The 16,935-nt window shown below is 44.9% G+C and overlaps 1 protein-coding gene across 9 annotated transcripts in view; it reads right to left on the reverse strand.

Annotated features, from left to right (window-relative positions):
• Positions 1 to 15,885, reverse strand: part of khk (ketohexokinase) — a 90,318-nt gene extending 74,433 nt beyond the window's left edge. For 3 of the 9 annotated variants that reach the window (XM_038818457.1, XM_038818453.1, XM_038818449.1), the window contains exons 1-2: positions 7,566 to 7,616; positions 662 to 760 (exon numbers count right to left, since the gene is read on the reverse strand). In XM_038818457.1, coding sequence (XP_038674385.1) covers positions 662 to 759 — 98 coding nt within the window. In that variant the 5' untranslated portion in view covers position 760; positions 7,566 to 7,616. Of the gene's footprint in view, positions 1 to 661; positions 761 to 934; positions 1,088 to 7,565; positions 7,623 to 15,624; positions 15,648 to 15,742 lie in introns of those variants that run through there. The other 6 variants (XM_038818455.1, XM_038818450.1, XM_038818456.1 and 3 more) reach the window with 4 other exon arrangements.
• Between the last annotated feature and the right edge of the window lie 1,050 nt (positions 15,886 to 16,935).

Below are 16,935 nucleotides of genomic sequence, written 5' to 3' on the forward strand. Positions count from 1 at the left end.
AATAATTGGCTAATCTAAATTTAAAAAAAAAAAAAAAAAAAAAAAAAAAAAAAAAAAAAAAAAAAAAAAAAAAAAAAAAGATACTCTGAGTCAGAACTGATTACTAGCTGTAGTGTCAAAGGTGCCTTTCAGATAAGTTGCTAAACTGAGGCCTTGTCTGTCTCCCATCTAAACTAGGTCCCATGGTACTTTTTTTTTTTAAAAAGAGCAGAGAGGGTCCCCGTATACTGGCCAACATTCATACATAGCCAATATCAGTAATACAGGTTATCTGACCAATAACACATTGTTATTTTTGAGACTCTGCAATGTGAAAAGTGGTTGCCACGTATACTATATTACAAAAGTATTTCATGAGTTCTGTTGCATTTCGGGACATTCTCTGGTCATGAAAGGCATCATATATGTAAATATATTTTTCTTTTTCATTTACACCAATCCACTAGATAGAAAACAAGAGGGTCATCCCATGTTCAATTGAAAAGGGTGACTAAAGAAAACAAAACCTTGCCAGATTCTGGGAAACTTAATGTGATAGCAAATATGACAAAGTTCTGATGAAAAGCAGTAAAAATCAGAATTAATTAAAAAAATTAGTTCATTGATTCTAATAAAATTGCTAAAGGTTGAAAACTTTGAACTCATTGATGATATTATTTACCGTGTGTCTGTATCTTCAACTGGAAACTTTTCGACCACATTAATAATGTCCAAACAGACTAGCCCAACACAGAGGATCTGCTTCTCCGTTGCTGCCATTCTGTAATAATACAGAGAACAATATCGTCTTTAGCTACCTGAACTACAATTGTACAAGCTGAATTTTGGAGGATATCTGTAACCACTAGAAATCTGAATTCAAAACAAAGAATGATTAGCATCCAGAAAGAGATGGGATGAGTCAGTACTTCAACAGACATCAAAAAGCACTTACATTCCTCCACCTCAAGGATTGTCAGACTCAAATACATTTATGGTAAGAATAAAGACTGTGCACAAATCAACATTCGGTTCAACGTGATAGGAACTTGTTAAATCAGGATCATCGACAGTACGGGCCATCGCACCCACATCATTCACGTCCCTGTAATTGGAGAAAATTGACAATAGCAAGCTGACAATAACATGATCAACAGGGAGCCAAGTCCAGGATAATGGCCGAGATGCAGAAATGCAAGGCAGTCCTCAGGATAAAGACTTCTACTTCTTCACTGGCGCACAAAGAAAGCCAAAATCAAGGATGAGGCAGGATCAGGATCTCAATGAGCACTCTTCAGGATCTCTCAAGGACTACAACGATCGAAGCACAAGACACCATTACTTCCACCATGCCGTCACATCAGAACCTAGGTGGTCAACAACCTAGGCTCAGGCCGGCAAGGGGGGTGGAGCTCGGGGACTGGGTTCAGAAGCACTTCTCTCCTGTTCCCCTCCCGATTCCATCTCTCCCAACTCCATTAGGATGGACGACAGGCCACGCAGGAGGAACGTAACCGTATGGACTCGGGCTCCCACCAGGGACAGTGCTCTCTCTTTCTCCATTGTAAAAACCCAATTGTGCTCCTCCATTGCCTCCATAAAAACACCCTGAAGTTCTTGGGATCAGGCCTTGATGACCTGCACCTTTGTAGGCAGCCATCATTTGTCGTTGAACACCTCACATTGGGGCGGGAGCCAGCTCAAAAGTAACTGAGCCAACAAAGGCAGAACCCAACCCTAGCCATTTCCAGCTGCCACAAACAAGCAATGATTTAATCATTCTAACCAACAATTCTCAGGACATAGCGTAAACTAAGAACAGACAAAAAAGGAAATGTGCGCACGGGCAGATGGATCTGCAACAGGGAAATTAATCAGGACAATCTCTGGTAGATTTTTCCCTCTTGTTGGTTTCCTCACCTTTCACAGGTCCAGTCCGGTAGATATGTCCTTCAGAACTTAGCCAACTTGATCAGTTGGAAGAATTCAGAATGTCCAATTCACCTAACAAGCATGTCTTTTGGGACTGGTGGGAAGAAACTAGAGCACCTGGAGGAATCCCACACAGCCACGGGAGAATGTGCAGACTCTGCACAGACAGTGACCCTAGCCGGAAATCAAACCTGGGACCCTGGAGCTGTGAAGCAACAGTGCTAACCACTGTGCTACCGTGCTGCCCAGTAACCCCATCTAACACTGAAAGTAAGCATGCAGGTACAGCAAGTAGCTAGGAAGGCAAATGGTCTGTTGGCCTTTTACTGCAAAAAGAATGAGAACAGGAGCAAGGATGCCTTACTGCAGTGGAATGGGGCATTGGTGAGACCACACGTAGAGTATTGTGTACAGATTTGGGTCTCTTTACCCAAGAAAGGATATACTTGCCACAGAGGGAGTGCAGCAAATATTCACCAAACTGATTCTTGGGATGGCAAGATTATTGTATGAGGCAAAACTAGTGAACTGGGCTTCTATTCAATGGAATTTAAAAGAATGGGAGGGGACCTAATTGAATCGTATAAAATTCTGCCAGGGCTGAATAGACTGGATGCAGGGATGTTTTTCCCTCTGGCTGGAGGGGTCCAGAACAGAGGGTCACAATTTCAGATATTGGGGTAGGCCATTTAGAACTGAGATGAGGAGAAACCTTTTCAGCATAGTGACCCTGTGGAATTTTCTACTGCAAAAGACTGAGGGGGCCATGTCACTGATTATATTTAAGAGGGAAATAGATAGATTTCTAGACTCTGAAGGTTTTAAGGGGTATGGGGAATGAGTGAGAGTGTGGTGTTTAGATAGAGGATCAGGCATAATCAAGTTGCATGGTGGAGTAGGCTCAAAGGGCCTATTTTCTACATCAGTACTGAAGCATTCCATACCACCATAATGGGACTCCATGGGTGCAATCTTCCAGCCATGCTGCACTGGAACAGCAGCTCGCCAAGGTGCAGCATGACCAGTGAAAGCCAGGAGATCCTGCTCCCATGTTTCACCCGGCCCGGAACGCCTCGCGAGACTCAACGCAATCTCACGCGATGTTGCAAGGAGAATCCCGCCCAAAATGGCAAAAAGCACAGATCCCCATTGTAAAAATTGGGGCTATGGGCAGCCTCGGCCGCCCATTACCCGTTTAGGCCCCGTATTCAAAGTGAGTCGCTTTGAATAGCCATGTAAATCTCGGCACTGAGTGTGCTGGGAAATACACAGCTAAATGCACTCACTAGGGGACTTTGTTCCCTTTTGGAAAAAAATCGCAGCCTACGGAATCCCTGCAACCAGGCCACGCCACCCCGACACGCGATTCTCAACGCCATTGGCGCTGGCGCGTTCGGCACAGCGCTGGTGGCGGGCCGCTGTACGCGGCCGGGCTGCCGATACTCCAGCCCGGATGGGCCGAGCTGCCGCTCTGAAAAGGCAGAGTTCCGCCGGCACCGTCCACACCTGGTCACAGTCGGCGGGAACTCTGCGTGCAGGGTCGGGGGTGGACTGTGGGGTCGGCCTGCCTCTCGCTCCCCAGGCCTATTTTCTTCCGCGCCGGCTCCAGAACTCCTGCGCCATGTTGCGTCGGGGCAGTCGTGTTGAGGGAGGCCACCATGCATGCACGGATTGGCGCCGGCACCACTGCTCATGCGCAGATCCCGCGGCACACAGTTCGCACCAGGATGTGAGGCTAGAGTGGCGTGAACCGCTCCAGCTCCATGCTGGCCCCCTGTAGGGGCCAGAATCGGTACTCCCAGCGGCCCGTTCACGCCGTGATGAAACGCGACGGCGTTTCCGACGGCTTGGACACTCTGCCGCCGAATGGGAGAATCTCGCTGAGGATCACACAAATTTCAGAAAAATATTAATCACTCCCTGTTGTATTCTGATGTGCTAGAGTGTATGTCCTCTCTTTTAACTAATACAACAATCATTATCATTCAGAATATATTTCTTTTTCTCTCCAGTAAGCAGTTCGAGTAATTGTGAGAGCTCATTGCATAATTGCTTTGTACAAATTAGTTAGCTCAGGTTAATGAGAGACTAGTGGCTGGAAATCATTTGTGCACCGTTAACCATTAACATTAACAAAATACTAAAATTCATGAACTTCAATTGAAGTTCAAGAATGTAATTCGATATCTGAACCCTTTACCCTCCTTTTTGCAATAGAGACCATTTCAGGGCCATTCTACACTGGATACTTGTTTTCACAACTCAGGTGATTTTTCTCCTCCCCTTTACAAAGGTTAACTGTAAAAACGATAATAACTGACTATATTACATCTACACAGCGCAATTAATAAACTTAATGTAAAGCCAAACCATAAAAAGCAGGAAAGACCAAAGTTTGTTCAATGGTTGGTGTTATGCTAGCTGCTCAGTTGGCTGGACGGCTGGTTCGTGATGCGATAAACTGTTTGTTTGTAATGAATTTCCATTTCCCTCATCAGTAGATTTCTTATTGACAATTATCACAGAAATAATCCAATCATCCTTAAAATCTTTAATATTACTCCTGAAAACGCTCTGATGCTCACAAATTCACAAGCACAAAGACCTCCGCAGAGGGAAAGTGTAGAATCCGCACAGAGTGAACACACATGGAACGAAGGGTAGAATGCAAAAATACTAGTTTATTGACACCGACACTAACTCTTTCTACTCCCCGAAGGGTCTCCCACCTGACTTACACTCAGTTCAGGGTTTTTATACTACTTGGGCTCCCCTGGGGAAAGTCCCGCCCTGTTACCAGGGAAGTTCATTTACGTTGAACTGGATGCTCCACACCCCATGTGCCCCTCCCTCGCCAAGTCTGGAATGTCGTTTGCAGCAGCAGACCGGCACGAGTTGCCCCTTATTCCCTTCACCAGGAGAAGGCATTCGGGTATTGTCTTAGCAGGGTCTAGAGGCATATACCTATCTCCGTAACCCAATAACCCCTCCTAACCTTTTTGGTCACCAAGGGCAATTTAGCATGGCCAATCCACCTAACCTGCATGTCTTTGGACTGTGGGAGGAAACCGGAGCACCCGGAGGAAACCCACGCAGACACGGGTAGAACATGCAGACTCCGCACAGACAGTGACCCAGCGGGGAATCGAACCTGGGACCCTGGCGCTGTGAAGCCACAGTGCTAACCACTATGCTACCATGCAGCTCAAAGCATCTGCATGGGGAATCTTCATTCCTGAACGGTGTTCTCGTACATACTCCATGCGGCCAGTAGCAGAGTCCAATGCTGGATCTGAGCAGACGTCAAAAAGGATCATCCGGTTTTCTTTGAACAGACCTAACAAAGGCTTGTGTTCTATGAACACTGTAAATGCACGTCCATAGACAAACAGGTGAAACTTCTTCACTCCAAAAATGATGGCCATTTTCTCGATCTGTGCATAGGTTCTTTCTGCATCGGCGAGCCTCCTGAAGGCGAACACAATGGGGTGCTCCGACCCGTCGTCCATGCGGTGGGCAAAGATAGCCCAACCCCATAAGGAGACACGTGGCACGTCAGTATGAATGGTTTGGCTAGGTCCAAATGGGTCAACAATTTGGATGATGAGAGCCGTCTTTTAACTCAGAAAATGCCGCCCGTTGAGGTTGAGCCCATTCCCACAGCTGGCCATTTTTCACCAGTTGATGGAAGGGGGCAAATATGATCGTCTGGTTGGGGATGAATTTCCCGTAGTAGTTTACAAGTCCCAAGAAAGAACAAAGTTCCATTGGACCCTCTGCCACGGGGGCCTGCCGGATGGCTCTCACCTTGTCCTACATGGGGTGCAAACCTTGATGATCCACACAGTATCCTAAATATGTGACTTATGCCATGTGGAACACATATTTCTCCCAGCGTAAATGAACGACAGCCTCCTCAAAATACCTTTGAACTTCAGCCAGATTCTGTAGATGCTACTGGTCAGAGGAGCCTGTAAACAGCACGTCGACCAGGTAGACTGCGACTCCCTGCAGGACGTTCGCTATTACCCGCTGGGAGACAGCATATACTCAGGAGACCCAAAAGGCAGCCAGGTATATTCGTATAGCCCTCAGTGCGTATGGATCGGCACAAACCGTTGGGAGCCGGGATTCAAACCAGCTGGAGATATGGGTGGCTCATGTCTAATTTCGAAAAGGTGCGACTACTATTGAGTTTTGAGTATAAATCCTCAATGCGTAGAACCGGGTAACGGTCCAGACGAGAGATACAGTTTACCATCATCTTGCTGGCGCCCCAAAGGTGTACAGAGTCATCAAACCTCATCACGGGTACAATTGAGGCTGCCCAGTCGGAGAAATGTACAGGGCGTAAAATGCCCAAGTGTTCCAAACGATCCAGTTCTGTATCCACTTTCAACCTCAGTGTGTAAGGGACTGTCCAGCATTAAAAAAATGGATAGTTGCGCCAAGGAATCAACACTAATCCTGGGCATTACCCCTTTTCTAGTGCCCAGGCCCTCCTGAAAAACATAGGGGAATGTTGCCAAGATCCCTGCTGGTCCATGCGGGCACACACAGCAGACACGCTGCCAATCCAAGCGGAGCTACTGCAACTAGTCTACGGCCCAGCAAACTGCGTCTGCCTCCACATACCACCACCAACAATAGATTTGTTGATTGAAGCCCATATGTGACCGGGACCACTGAGGTGCCTACAATTACCAATGGCTATCCCGTATACATCACCAGTCTGGCGTTGGTGTCCCGTAGAGCCAACATCTGGATGCCCACCCGGATTTTGCCAAACGTTCGATGGCTCACCAACTGAGACCGCTGCTCTGGTATGCAGTCCCATCTGTATTGAGTACCCGTTTACATGAAGTGTGACCTTGATCGGTGCCAGCCATGGTGCTGCTACGCAGTGTAGCTGCTGATATGAGCTATCTTCTTCATCTAAATAGTATGCCTTGTCATGAGGGCAGTGGTTGTGCCTGGTGCAATGGCGGTGGCAGGGGGGGGGGGGCAGGCGATCTCGGGCTGTTTGTATGCTATGCAGGCTCCCCTTGTTAAAGGGGGTGGCCCGCCCCATTACTGGGCAAGTTCATACTCTGTTGAGGTCATGGGGAGCCGGATGGTCTACACCCCATGACCTCCGCGGGGGTTGTAACAGAAAGAGGACAGAAATTAACAAATAAGTAGCCAACTGTTTGCTTTGGTGTGAAACATGATGATTTTTGTTCATCATAAAATTTCTGAGACTAATTGCAGACTCGTCTGAAAGTTAATTTGTTTTAGTGGGAAATGTATTTTCTTTCCTGGATAATAAAAGATGCAGATAAGGCAGTGGGAACATGAAGCCATTTGTTACAGTCTGGTCAATTGCTATTTCCAATGGGTCACTTTGATGATTGCTTTTTTAAAACAATTAAAATAAATAACCGTGAAAATTAACATGCTCAATTAAATGGATGATTTTTCTGGACCATTTAGCATTCACCAGTCTGGCACACCTGTACAATTTTACAAAGCAGCAAATCAGGTGAATCAGGAGAGACCAGACATTTATAATAAAATTAAATTATGTAAAATAGAGATATTATAAGCACTAATGCTCACGACAATCAAAGGAATATTAATATAATACACACAAAATGACAAACAAGATAACTCACTTGTTCGTCCTAACAGCAAACGTCTCACTACAGACTCTTCTTACAGCTGATCCAAACAATGAAAGTTCTAATGAACAAGAAGGGTGTGGGGAAACTGAACTTACTTCTCAACTCCCACACAGCACCATCTACTGGTGAAAGGCCTGCATTTCTCTTTACTTTAGAAAGAGCTTTTGAATAATTTTCTTCAGAATATTTTTCATCTAAGAAGACTGGGATAAAATCAGAGTGTCAGCTCTGGTTTGCATTATCACAGTGAGACTTAGACTGAAACTTGGAGTAATAGGAATTTTCAATATCTAGACAAGATCACAAGATCATTGCAACTTCAGTTCAGGTTCCTGCCAGGTAAAACCGCATTTATATTGCCTGGTTCCTATCTGGCTGGAGATGTAGTGGTGTTACTCAAGAGCAGTGGTTTGAAAACTTTTTTTCAGACGACCCACTTTAATCAAATGGTTCATTTATGCGACCCAATTATAACTAGCTAACTATAGATCTAATTGGAGATGCAATCCAACAACTTTAGAAAGGCAGGGTGATGAGAAAATGAAATTCCATGTATATTTCGCCTGTGTGCCACATTCACTTACTTAATGTGACAGGTCAGCCTGTTTGGTCCTCATGATCTCACTCCAATCAGGTTCACAGCATGAAAGGGTAACGTGCATATCAGGAACAGAGTTCAGCCGCTTCCTTTTCTTTGTCTTTCACTTTGTCAAAATGGAAAACCCACCTCGCACATGTAGGTGGTTGTGATAGGCAATAGCAGCAAACCGCTTGTTTTTCTGAGCACTGGATACACCAGGGAGATGCTACTCCAGAATAGTGGCAAACTTACAGACATAGAACCACGGAAATCCTACAGTTCGGAAGGAGGCCATTCGGCCCATTGAGTCTGCATTGACCCTCTGAAAGGGCACTCGACCTAGGCCCACTGCCTCACCCGATCCCTGTTGTCATGATATGCACTCATGCACATAATGAGATACAGACAGGCAGTGACAGACACCCATACAATCAGCACAGAGGACAGAACACAACCAATCACCAGGCAGAACACTAGAAGGTGGTCTCCCACTATAAAACACACGAGGCATTAACACTCTGCCTCTTTCCACTGGTGACAACTGTAGTGACAGTCAGGGTGTATATATCAATGAGCACCTTCTACACATGGCTCAGAACTAGTCTGGTCTAGTTAGTTCTAGTAAGCACGCTTAGATTAGTAGAGTGTCAAACCCACAGCGAACTGTGTGCACTGCTTAACAAGTTCAATAATGCGTATTGAACTAACATCAAAGTTTGGAGTCTACTTTCATGTCCAACTGCATCCAGTTGCAGTCCGTGTTACCCCAGGGTGATTAACACGACACAACCAACAGATGTATTGTCTCCAGCAAGCCACCTGGACCAGACTTCCCGAAGAGCAGCTGAGGCAAAGTCATTTTCAGCCAGGCTTAAGCACCGAGATGTCATCAGCCACGAGCATTTCAAGAGTGCCGACATGAGCAACAGCTACCTTCCACCTTCTCTGCTTGGGCTACGAGTGAAGCAATTCGTAGAGTACAGAAACTGGAGATAGGAAATCTTCATATCAGAAAGACACATGGTTGACACTTAGATGAGAAATAAATGAGATGCATGATTGTGTTGGGAATTCAATTCATCATCTTTATCACATTCAGTAATTTGCTCTGCTGTGTGTTTTGGCAGCAACTTCTGGTTCTGTACAGTCAGTATGTCATTAATGTAAATTTTGGCTTAATGGTTTCATTGATCTTTAATGCAGGCTTAAGGGAGTGATAGTGGAAATATCAAGGACTGTTAATGAAATTAAATGAAAAAGTACAACTGCCTAGGGTGATTAACATGACACCTGTAACCGCACCTAACCTACATATCCTTGGACACTAAGGGGCAATTTAGCACATCATTGGCCTGTGGGAGAAAATTGGAAAACCCACGCAGACATAAGGAGAAAGTACAAGATCCACACAGACAGTCAGCAAAGGTCAGCATTGAACCTGAGTCCTCGGCGCTGGCGCTGTGAGGCAGAAGTGCTAACCACTGTTCCACCTTGCCACCCTTGACTTGTGGCATGTTTTTGATATGCTGACACATGTCAGGTGCAGCAGCTCAGTCTCCTCAGTAGGAGTCAGCTTGAAGTCAATCACTGACTCTGGTGCCAGTTGCATGTACGTGGCATGTTGATCTGTTTATTGCCTTACGTGGTCATACTTTGTACTGCAGAAAGAATTTGTATTTCATTTACCCAGCGAAAAAAAGATCAGGGAATCGTTGCAAAATCAATTTTGGTGACCCATTTTTGAACATTGAGTTGTCACTCCCACATTGAAAACAACACCTTTAAAGCAGTGTTTTTCAATAAAGTTCCCTGAGCATCCCTAAGGGCTTTCACGCAATTTTCCGGTCATTCGAAAATTGGACCAATTTCTCAAGGAATACTGTTCTTACGTTTAATGAAAATAATCACTCACTTATTCAGCAATGTTTTACTTTGTCTTCATCTTTATTTTATTGTTAATATACGTTGAGATGGGAGGAGTTGGAGGTTCCACAGAATTTCACAATATATTATAGGTTAACCAAACAGGGTTGAAAACCATTGCCCTATAAGGAACTGCACATACATAGAAGTAGGCCATTGGCCCTTGGGTCTGCTCCGTCATTTGATAAGATCCTGGCTGATCTGATTGTGGCCTCCACTCCACTTTCCTGTTCACCCCTTATAACCTTCGATCCCTTATTCATCAATAATCTATCTAACTCAACCTTAAACATATTCACAGACCCTGGGAGGGACTCTTGTTTCTGAGATTAAGGGCGAAATTCTCCCAAAGGGAGACAAACAGCCGACGCCGGAGTGAAACCCGGAGTGTTTCACTTCGGCGTCGGAGGCCGCTCCTTGCCCCCTATTCCCCCCCCCCCCCCCAGCCCAAGGGGCTAGGAGCGGCGGTGTGTGAAGTTCACGCGCACGGCCTTGACGCTTGTGTCAAAGCGGCGCGGCCGGAATGACGCGGCCGGCGACGCCTAAGTGACGTCAGCCGCGCATGGCGACGTGGCGTGATTCGCCCGGCACTCCCGCGATTCTCCCACCCGGCGTGGGGATCATAGAATCGCGTCTAAGTGTTTGTGGACTTTCACGTCAGCAAAACTGGCACTGCGCATGGACCGATTCCGTTACTGTGGAGTGGTTAGCACTGGCACGTGTGGAGCACAATCCATTCCAAAGAAAAACGGTGCAGGGTTTGCTGGGTCTGTGATTGACACTCGCGAGGCTGACAAGCTGTAGCCGCAAATACACATTACGATCCCCACACACACCATCCCAACTAACAAGATGGCACTGGTTGTGCTGGAGTGCGCCCATACAGCTGATGGATTGCCTGGGGCCAGAGGGCACTTAGTGGGGTGCCATGGGGCGGGACCTGTATCACCCGTGGCACAGTTGGCTGTTAGCAGTGTGCGCAGCTGCATGGCTGCCTTGTGGGCTGCAGCAATTGTGTTCCTTGCCTGTCCACCCCTCCTCCACATCCCACCTCTTGGCAATCCCCTGCTTCTCTCCCTGGCCCTTGCAGAAGCCCCCCCCCCCCCCCCCCCCCCCCCCCCCCGCCCCCCCCGCCCCCCGACCAGCGGCAAAACTGCCAGCGAACTATGGAGATGTTGGACATTTTCCATACCTCCTCTCTCTACTTCAGCAGCCCAACACCAGTTCCAAAAAAGCACACGTGAACCATGCCATCGGGAACTTCGCCCATCAGTATGTTATTCTCTAAGTCTGAATAAAGATTGCAGACTTCCAGTTAACATAAATACTTTATTCAGAGGGTTCGTTCTGTTTCCAGAGCTCAACTAGATGTAATCCAATCAAGAGGTACCACCAGTGAAACTAAGGTAAACTGCCTATGCTGAGCTGTCTCTGTCTGCTGCTGCTCACTAGCCCTGTGCTTCCAAAAGAGGCGGATCCTCCCTTGGGCTGGACCCTTTATACCCGTCTCTGATGCTGCCCTCTAGTGATGCTGTGGCTGTTACATCTGTGCTGTAGTCCCTAGTGTATGTGCAGATGTACAGATACAAGCAGCCCAACACCAGTTCCAAAAAAGCACATGTGAACCATGCCATCGGGAACTTTGCCCATCAGAGGCGGAGAATCGCGGAGGCCCCAGAGAATATCAGGTCAGTCACCCTACCCAAATGATATGCAAATGGTGTTTACTGTACGTGCGTTCCGGAATTCATCTACGCCATTGTCGAGGTGTTGGAGAATTGCGATTTGGCTTCGAATCCTATTCTCCACCCAATCGTGTTTCCTATTTCCATGTCGGCCAAAGGAAAATCCCGCCCCTTTCCTCCACTGCTTACTGGGTAAGAGGATTCCATATTCTAGCGGCTCTCTGAGAGATAATAAATTCTCCTCATCTCCGTCCTAAATGGGAGATCCCTTAGCTTTAAACTGTGTTCCCTAGTTCTAGTCTCTCTCACAAGATGTTTGTCTGAAAAGAGATGTCGGCAGAACGCTCACCCAAAAGGTAAAAATGTAAATATTTAGAAAGTAAGAGAATTCCTCCTCTGTAAATGTTTAAGCTGAGGTTAGATTGTTTGAATACCCTACTAATATGCATGGAAACCTCCAAAAGGCAGAAAAGCTGACACATCCCTGAAAAGGTTGACTGCTCAATAAATAATGCATAGTTCTGTGTGGTCTGTTAAATCAACGACTGCACAAAGGACTTGAACAAATGGGAGACTTATTAACTAAACATATGAACTCTAATTAACTCACTTGCTCTGCCCAAGGTGCAGGGTAATTTTGCCAAGGCTCAACCTCTGTAACACTCTACGTAACCGCATCATCACGTTGTCACATGACAAGCTGGTCTTCATCCCCCCCCCCCTTTAGTTTGGACCCCAATGGTGTGAGATGTAACAGTGCACAATTATAACTATGTACAACTAAGTGTGTGCAAACAAAACAACGAATTTAGAGAAGTGTACAACTGTTTGTACAAACAATGAAACATCAATTTGGCTCTTCCAGAGGTCGATCTGAGTAGTCAACAGCCAGTGGTGGTTCGGCTGCTGGCAACAGGTGACGGTAATTGCATACATACTGGCCGCCATTGGAGAACCCCATGTGACTGTTGGGCTGCAGGGCATGTCATTGACCACTGCTAACTGATTGTAACCTCATGTGGTCTGCATACCATTTGGCAGGGTGTTAGAGAGCATAGAGTGTGGGTGTTTGTCACAATGCATGTGTTATTGTTACAAGCCCAGTTAATGTTATAACTGGACAGGAAGATCCCAAAATGGGACCCTGGCTCAAAAAACTGCAAGTTTTACTTTTTTAAAATAAAATGTGAAGAAATAGATTCACAGCACCGCTAATTAGTTTTAACAACAAGCAAAAAAGTTCTTAAACATGTAAAAATTGGATTATTACACAATATTCCTTTATTCCCTCTTAGTTTAACAATTACACACAGATTTTAAGTTAACATAGGTTGCAAAGTATCTTAAATTACAATTGTTTCATTAACACATAAAGTCTCTTTTAAGCATGGGGAAACAAGAAAATGACAGAAAAGTTAAACAGATGTTCTGCATCAGACCAAGGAACTTATCTGCCTTCTGCTCCATTAGTTTGTTTGATGCTATTTCTTTAGCGATGATGATGGTATTTAATTATCTCCCCCCCCCCCCCCCCCCCCCCCCCCGTATTGGTTAGTACTAATGGGATATTCAAAGTATCTTCCATCATAAAGACTGATGCAAAACATCTGTTTAACTTTTCTGTCATTTTCTTGTTCCCCATAACTATTTATTTTCTAAGGGGCCTATGTTCACTTTGACCTCATCTTCCTCTTTATATATTTAAAGAAGATCTTATTGTCAGTTTTTATATTTCTCACTAGTTTGCCCTCATTGTTTATTTTCTCTCTTTTTATTATCTTTTTAATCCTCCTTTGCTGGATTCTGAATTTATCCTAATCTTTGGGGCTCTCACTGACTTTTGCCTCCTTATATGCTTTTTCTTTCAACTTAATACTCTCCTTAGCTTCCTTGGTTGGCCATGGCTGATTTATCCCTCTCTTAGAATCTTTCTTCTTCACTAGGATATATTTTAGCTGACAGGCATGAATTACCTCCTTAAATGCCTGCCATTCCCCAGTCCACTTTATCTAACTCTATCCTTATTTCATTGTAACTCTCTTTATTTACATACTCTCAAATTGAATATTAAATTCAACATGTTATGAGCACTACTTCCCCGCTAATCTTTTACTCTGAGGTCATTTATTAAACCTGTCTCATTATCTGTTACCAGTTCTTGATAGCCTGTTCTTTGGTTAGCTCCATGACATATTGCTCTCGGAAACTATTCCCAATGCACTCATCAGGAATTCATTGTCGTAGCTACCCTTTCTAACTTGAGAAACTCAATCAACATGAAGATTAAAGTCACCCATAATTATTGCTCTATTCTATTTACATGCTCCTATTATTTGTTGATTTATATCCTTTCCTATGTTATGGCTATTGTTTGGGGTCTGTACATTACTCCTACCAATGTCTTCTTTCCTTTGCTATTTCTTACCTCAACCAAGATTGACTCTAGATATTTCTTTACAACTGCCCTCATTTCAGCTCTTATTAACTGTGCTACCCCACCACCTTTTCCTTCCCTCCTGTCATCCAGTAGGTCAAATATCCCTGAAAGTTAAGTTCCCAGTTTTGATCTCCTTGTTTCCATAACCACTATGAGATCATATTCATTTACCGTGATTTGCACCATCAGATCACCTACCTTATTCTAAATGCTTCATGCATTAAGATACAACACCTTTGCGCTTGCTTTTTTGGCATTCCTTACCTTTCTTTGTACTGTGGCCTTATTTGCCTTTCACCCTTGATTACCCTGCCTATCATTTTTGCATTTTACTGACCTTTATATTGCTTCCCTTGTTTCTCTTCGTCTTGTCACCCTGCTTAGGTTCTTACCCCCTGCCATTCTAGTTTAAACCCTCCTCAACCACACCAGCAAATACTTGCCCTCGGACAACAGTTCCAGTCCTGCTCAGGTATAACCCGTCCAGTTTGTACTATTCATACCTCCCCAGATCAGTCCCAATGTGTCAGGAATCTGAAACCTTTCCCCTTGCACCATCTTTCCAGCCACATATTCATCCAAAATATCCTGGTATTTCTATTCTAACTAACAAGTGGCACTGGTAATAATCCTGAGATCACTACCTTTGAGGTCCTAATTTCAAGTTACTTCCTAATTCCCTATATTCTACCTTTCGCACCTCATCCCTTTTTATAACCTATGTTTGTTGTACCAATGTGTACCAGGACCACTGGCTGCAACCCCTCCCCCTCAAGAATGTGCTGTAGCTGCTCTGAGGCACCCTTGACCCTACTATCAGGAAGGCAACGTACCAGCCTTGTGCCTTGTTTGTGTCCAAACAAATGCCTATCCGTTCCCCATACAATTTAATCCTCTCTCACTAATGCATTCACACAATTTACTCCACCACTGTTCAGCAGAGCCAACTACAATGCAATGAAATTGGCTGTCACTGCTTTCCCTTGAGAGGCCACTCTCCTCAACAGAATCCAAAAGCAGTGTATCTGTTTCGCAGCTGGTCACCCATTCCCTTCCTGCCTGTGGGGTCTGGGTCTGCAGTGTCCCCACCTCTCTATAGGCGCTATCCACTATACTATCTGCCTCACAGAGGCTCCAGAGTGTCCCCAACCATCACTCTAGCTCTGAAACTCAGGCTTCCCAGAGCTGCAGCTGGAGACACTTCCTGCACACATGCTGGCCCTGGACACTGGAAATGTGCCCAGCTTCCCACGTGGAGCACAAAGAGCACACCGTGACTTGGGATTCTCCTGCCATGACTTACCTCTTTAAATTGAACCCTTAGAAGACGTTTTATATCAGATAATGTCAATTATTCTAGGGCTACAGAATATAGCACTTACAAATTATGAGCTATAGAAGTACTAAACACTTATCTTAACCTACCCATTGCTTACCAATCAGCTCTCTCCCGTGTAGCGTCTAATGCTGCAGCAGGCAATACCACTCTCTGAAGATTTAAAAAGTTAGAAAGTAAAGAAAATAAGCAAAGAGAACCTCTTACCCCTCTGCACGAAAATTCCCACTTCATGTTCTTCCGAATTGAATTTAAACAAACTAAACTTCGTGACCCCTGAAGGACCTGCTAAGATCAGTAGAGTACAGGCTTGTACCTTTTTGTTTTTTTCATACAGAACTGCACCACAGAAGATGTTCTATTCCTGTTTGAATCTCTCTCAATTATCCGCCGCGTTCTAATTGAAGAGAAGTGGGCAATGCTCCAAAGTCCCTGTGTCATACTGCCAGCCCTGACACAATGTAATCCCAGGTGGTCCATTAACTTAACGACTGCACAAAGGGTTTTCAACAAACGAAAAATGTATTAACTAAACAAACAAACTCTCATTAACACACATATTCTGCCCGAGTTCCCGGGAAATTCTGCCAAGCTCCATTCCCTTGACCCTCCACGTGACTACGTCATCATGTAGTCAAGTAATAACCCGGTCTACACAATACACATGGGAACTGAATGAGTTGAATTTACTTTTTTTACTTCTGATTTCAAGGGGTATTTTTGTGTTATCATGTTCTGCAATGTAGTTGGAACAGCAGCATGTGATTCATATCCTTCTCCTGAGTTTTAAGGTGTGTATGTGCAGACTGAAGCCCCCCCCCCCCCCCCCCCCCCCCCCCCAGTATCTATTTGGGAGTGTGCTCATCTCTAATTTGCTATTTTATAAAAAGTCCTGGTTCTTGAGACACAAAGACTGCCAACTGTGTGAATGTATGAGGCTCTTGCCTGCTTCAGGCGGGCATCTCAGCTACCTCCAAAGCAGCTGGAAATGGTCATCATCTGAGTTGACAACCTGTGTGCTTTCAGTGCCCAATAGCCCATGTTCAGTCCGGTGTGGAGGATTAATATTGTCTCTATTGTCTTGCAGCATTATTAGTTCTGAAAGCATTTACTGTCGATCTGATAAAACACAGTCGCACAAGGGTGGCCTTCCTCTTGATGAATCTCACTGGATTGGATTTTGTTTATTGTCACATATACTGAGGTACAGTGAAAAGTATTTTTCTGAAAGCAGCTCAACAGATCATCAAGTACATGAAAAGAAAAGGAAATAAAAGAAAATACATAATAGGGCAACATAAGGTACACAATGTAATTACATAACACCGGCATCGGGTGAAGCATACAGGGGTGTAGTAATGAGGTCAGTCCATAAGAGGTTCGTTTAGGAGTCTGGTAAC

Source organism: Scyliorhinus canicula, chromosome 14 (assembly GCF_902713615.1).
Source record: "Scyliorhinus canicula chromosome 14, sScyCan1.1, whole genome shotgun sequence".
Lineage (NCBI taxonomy): Eukaryota > Metazoa > Chordata > Chondrichthyes > Carcharhiniformes > Scyliorhinidae > Scyliorhinus > Scyliorhinus canicula.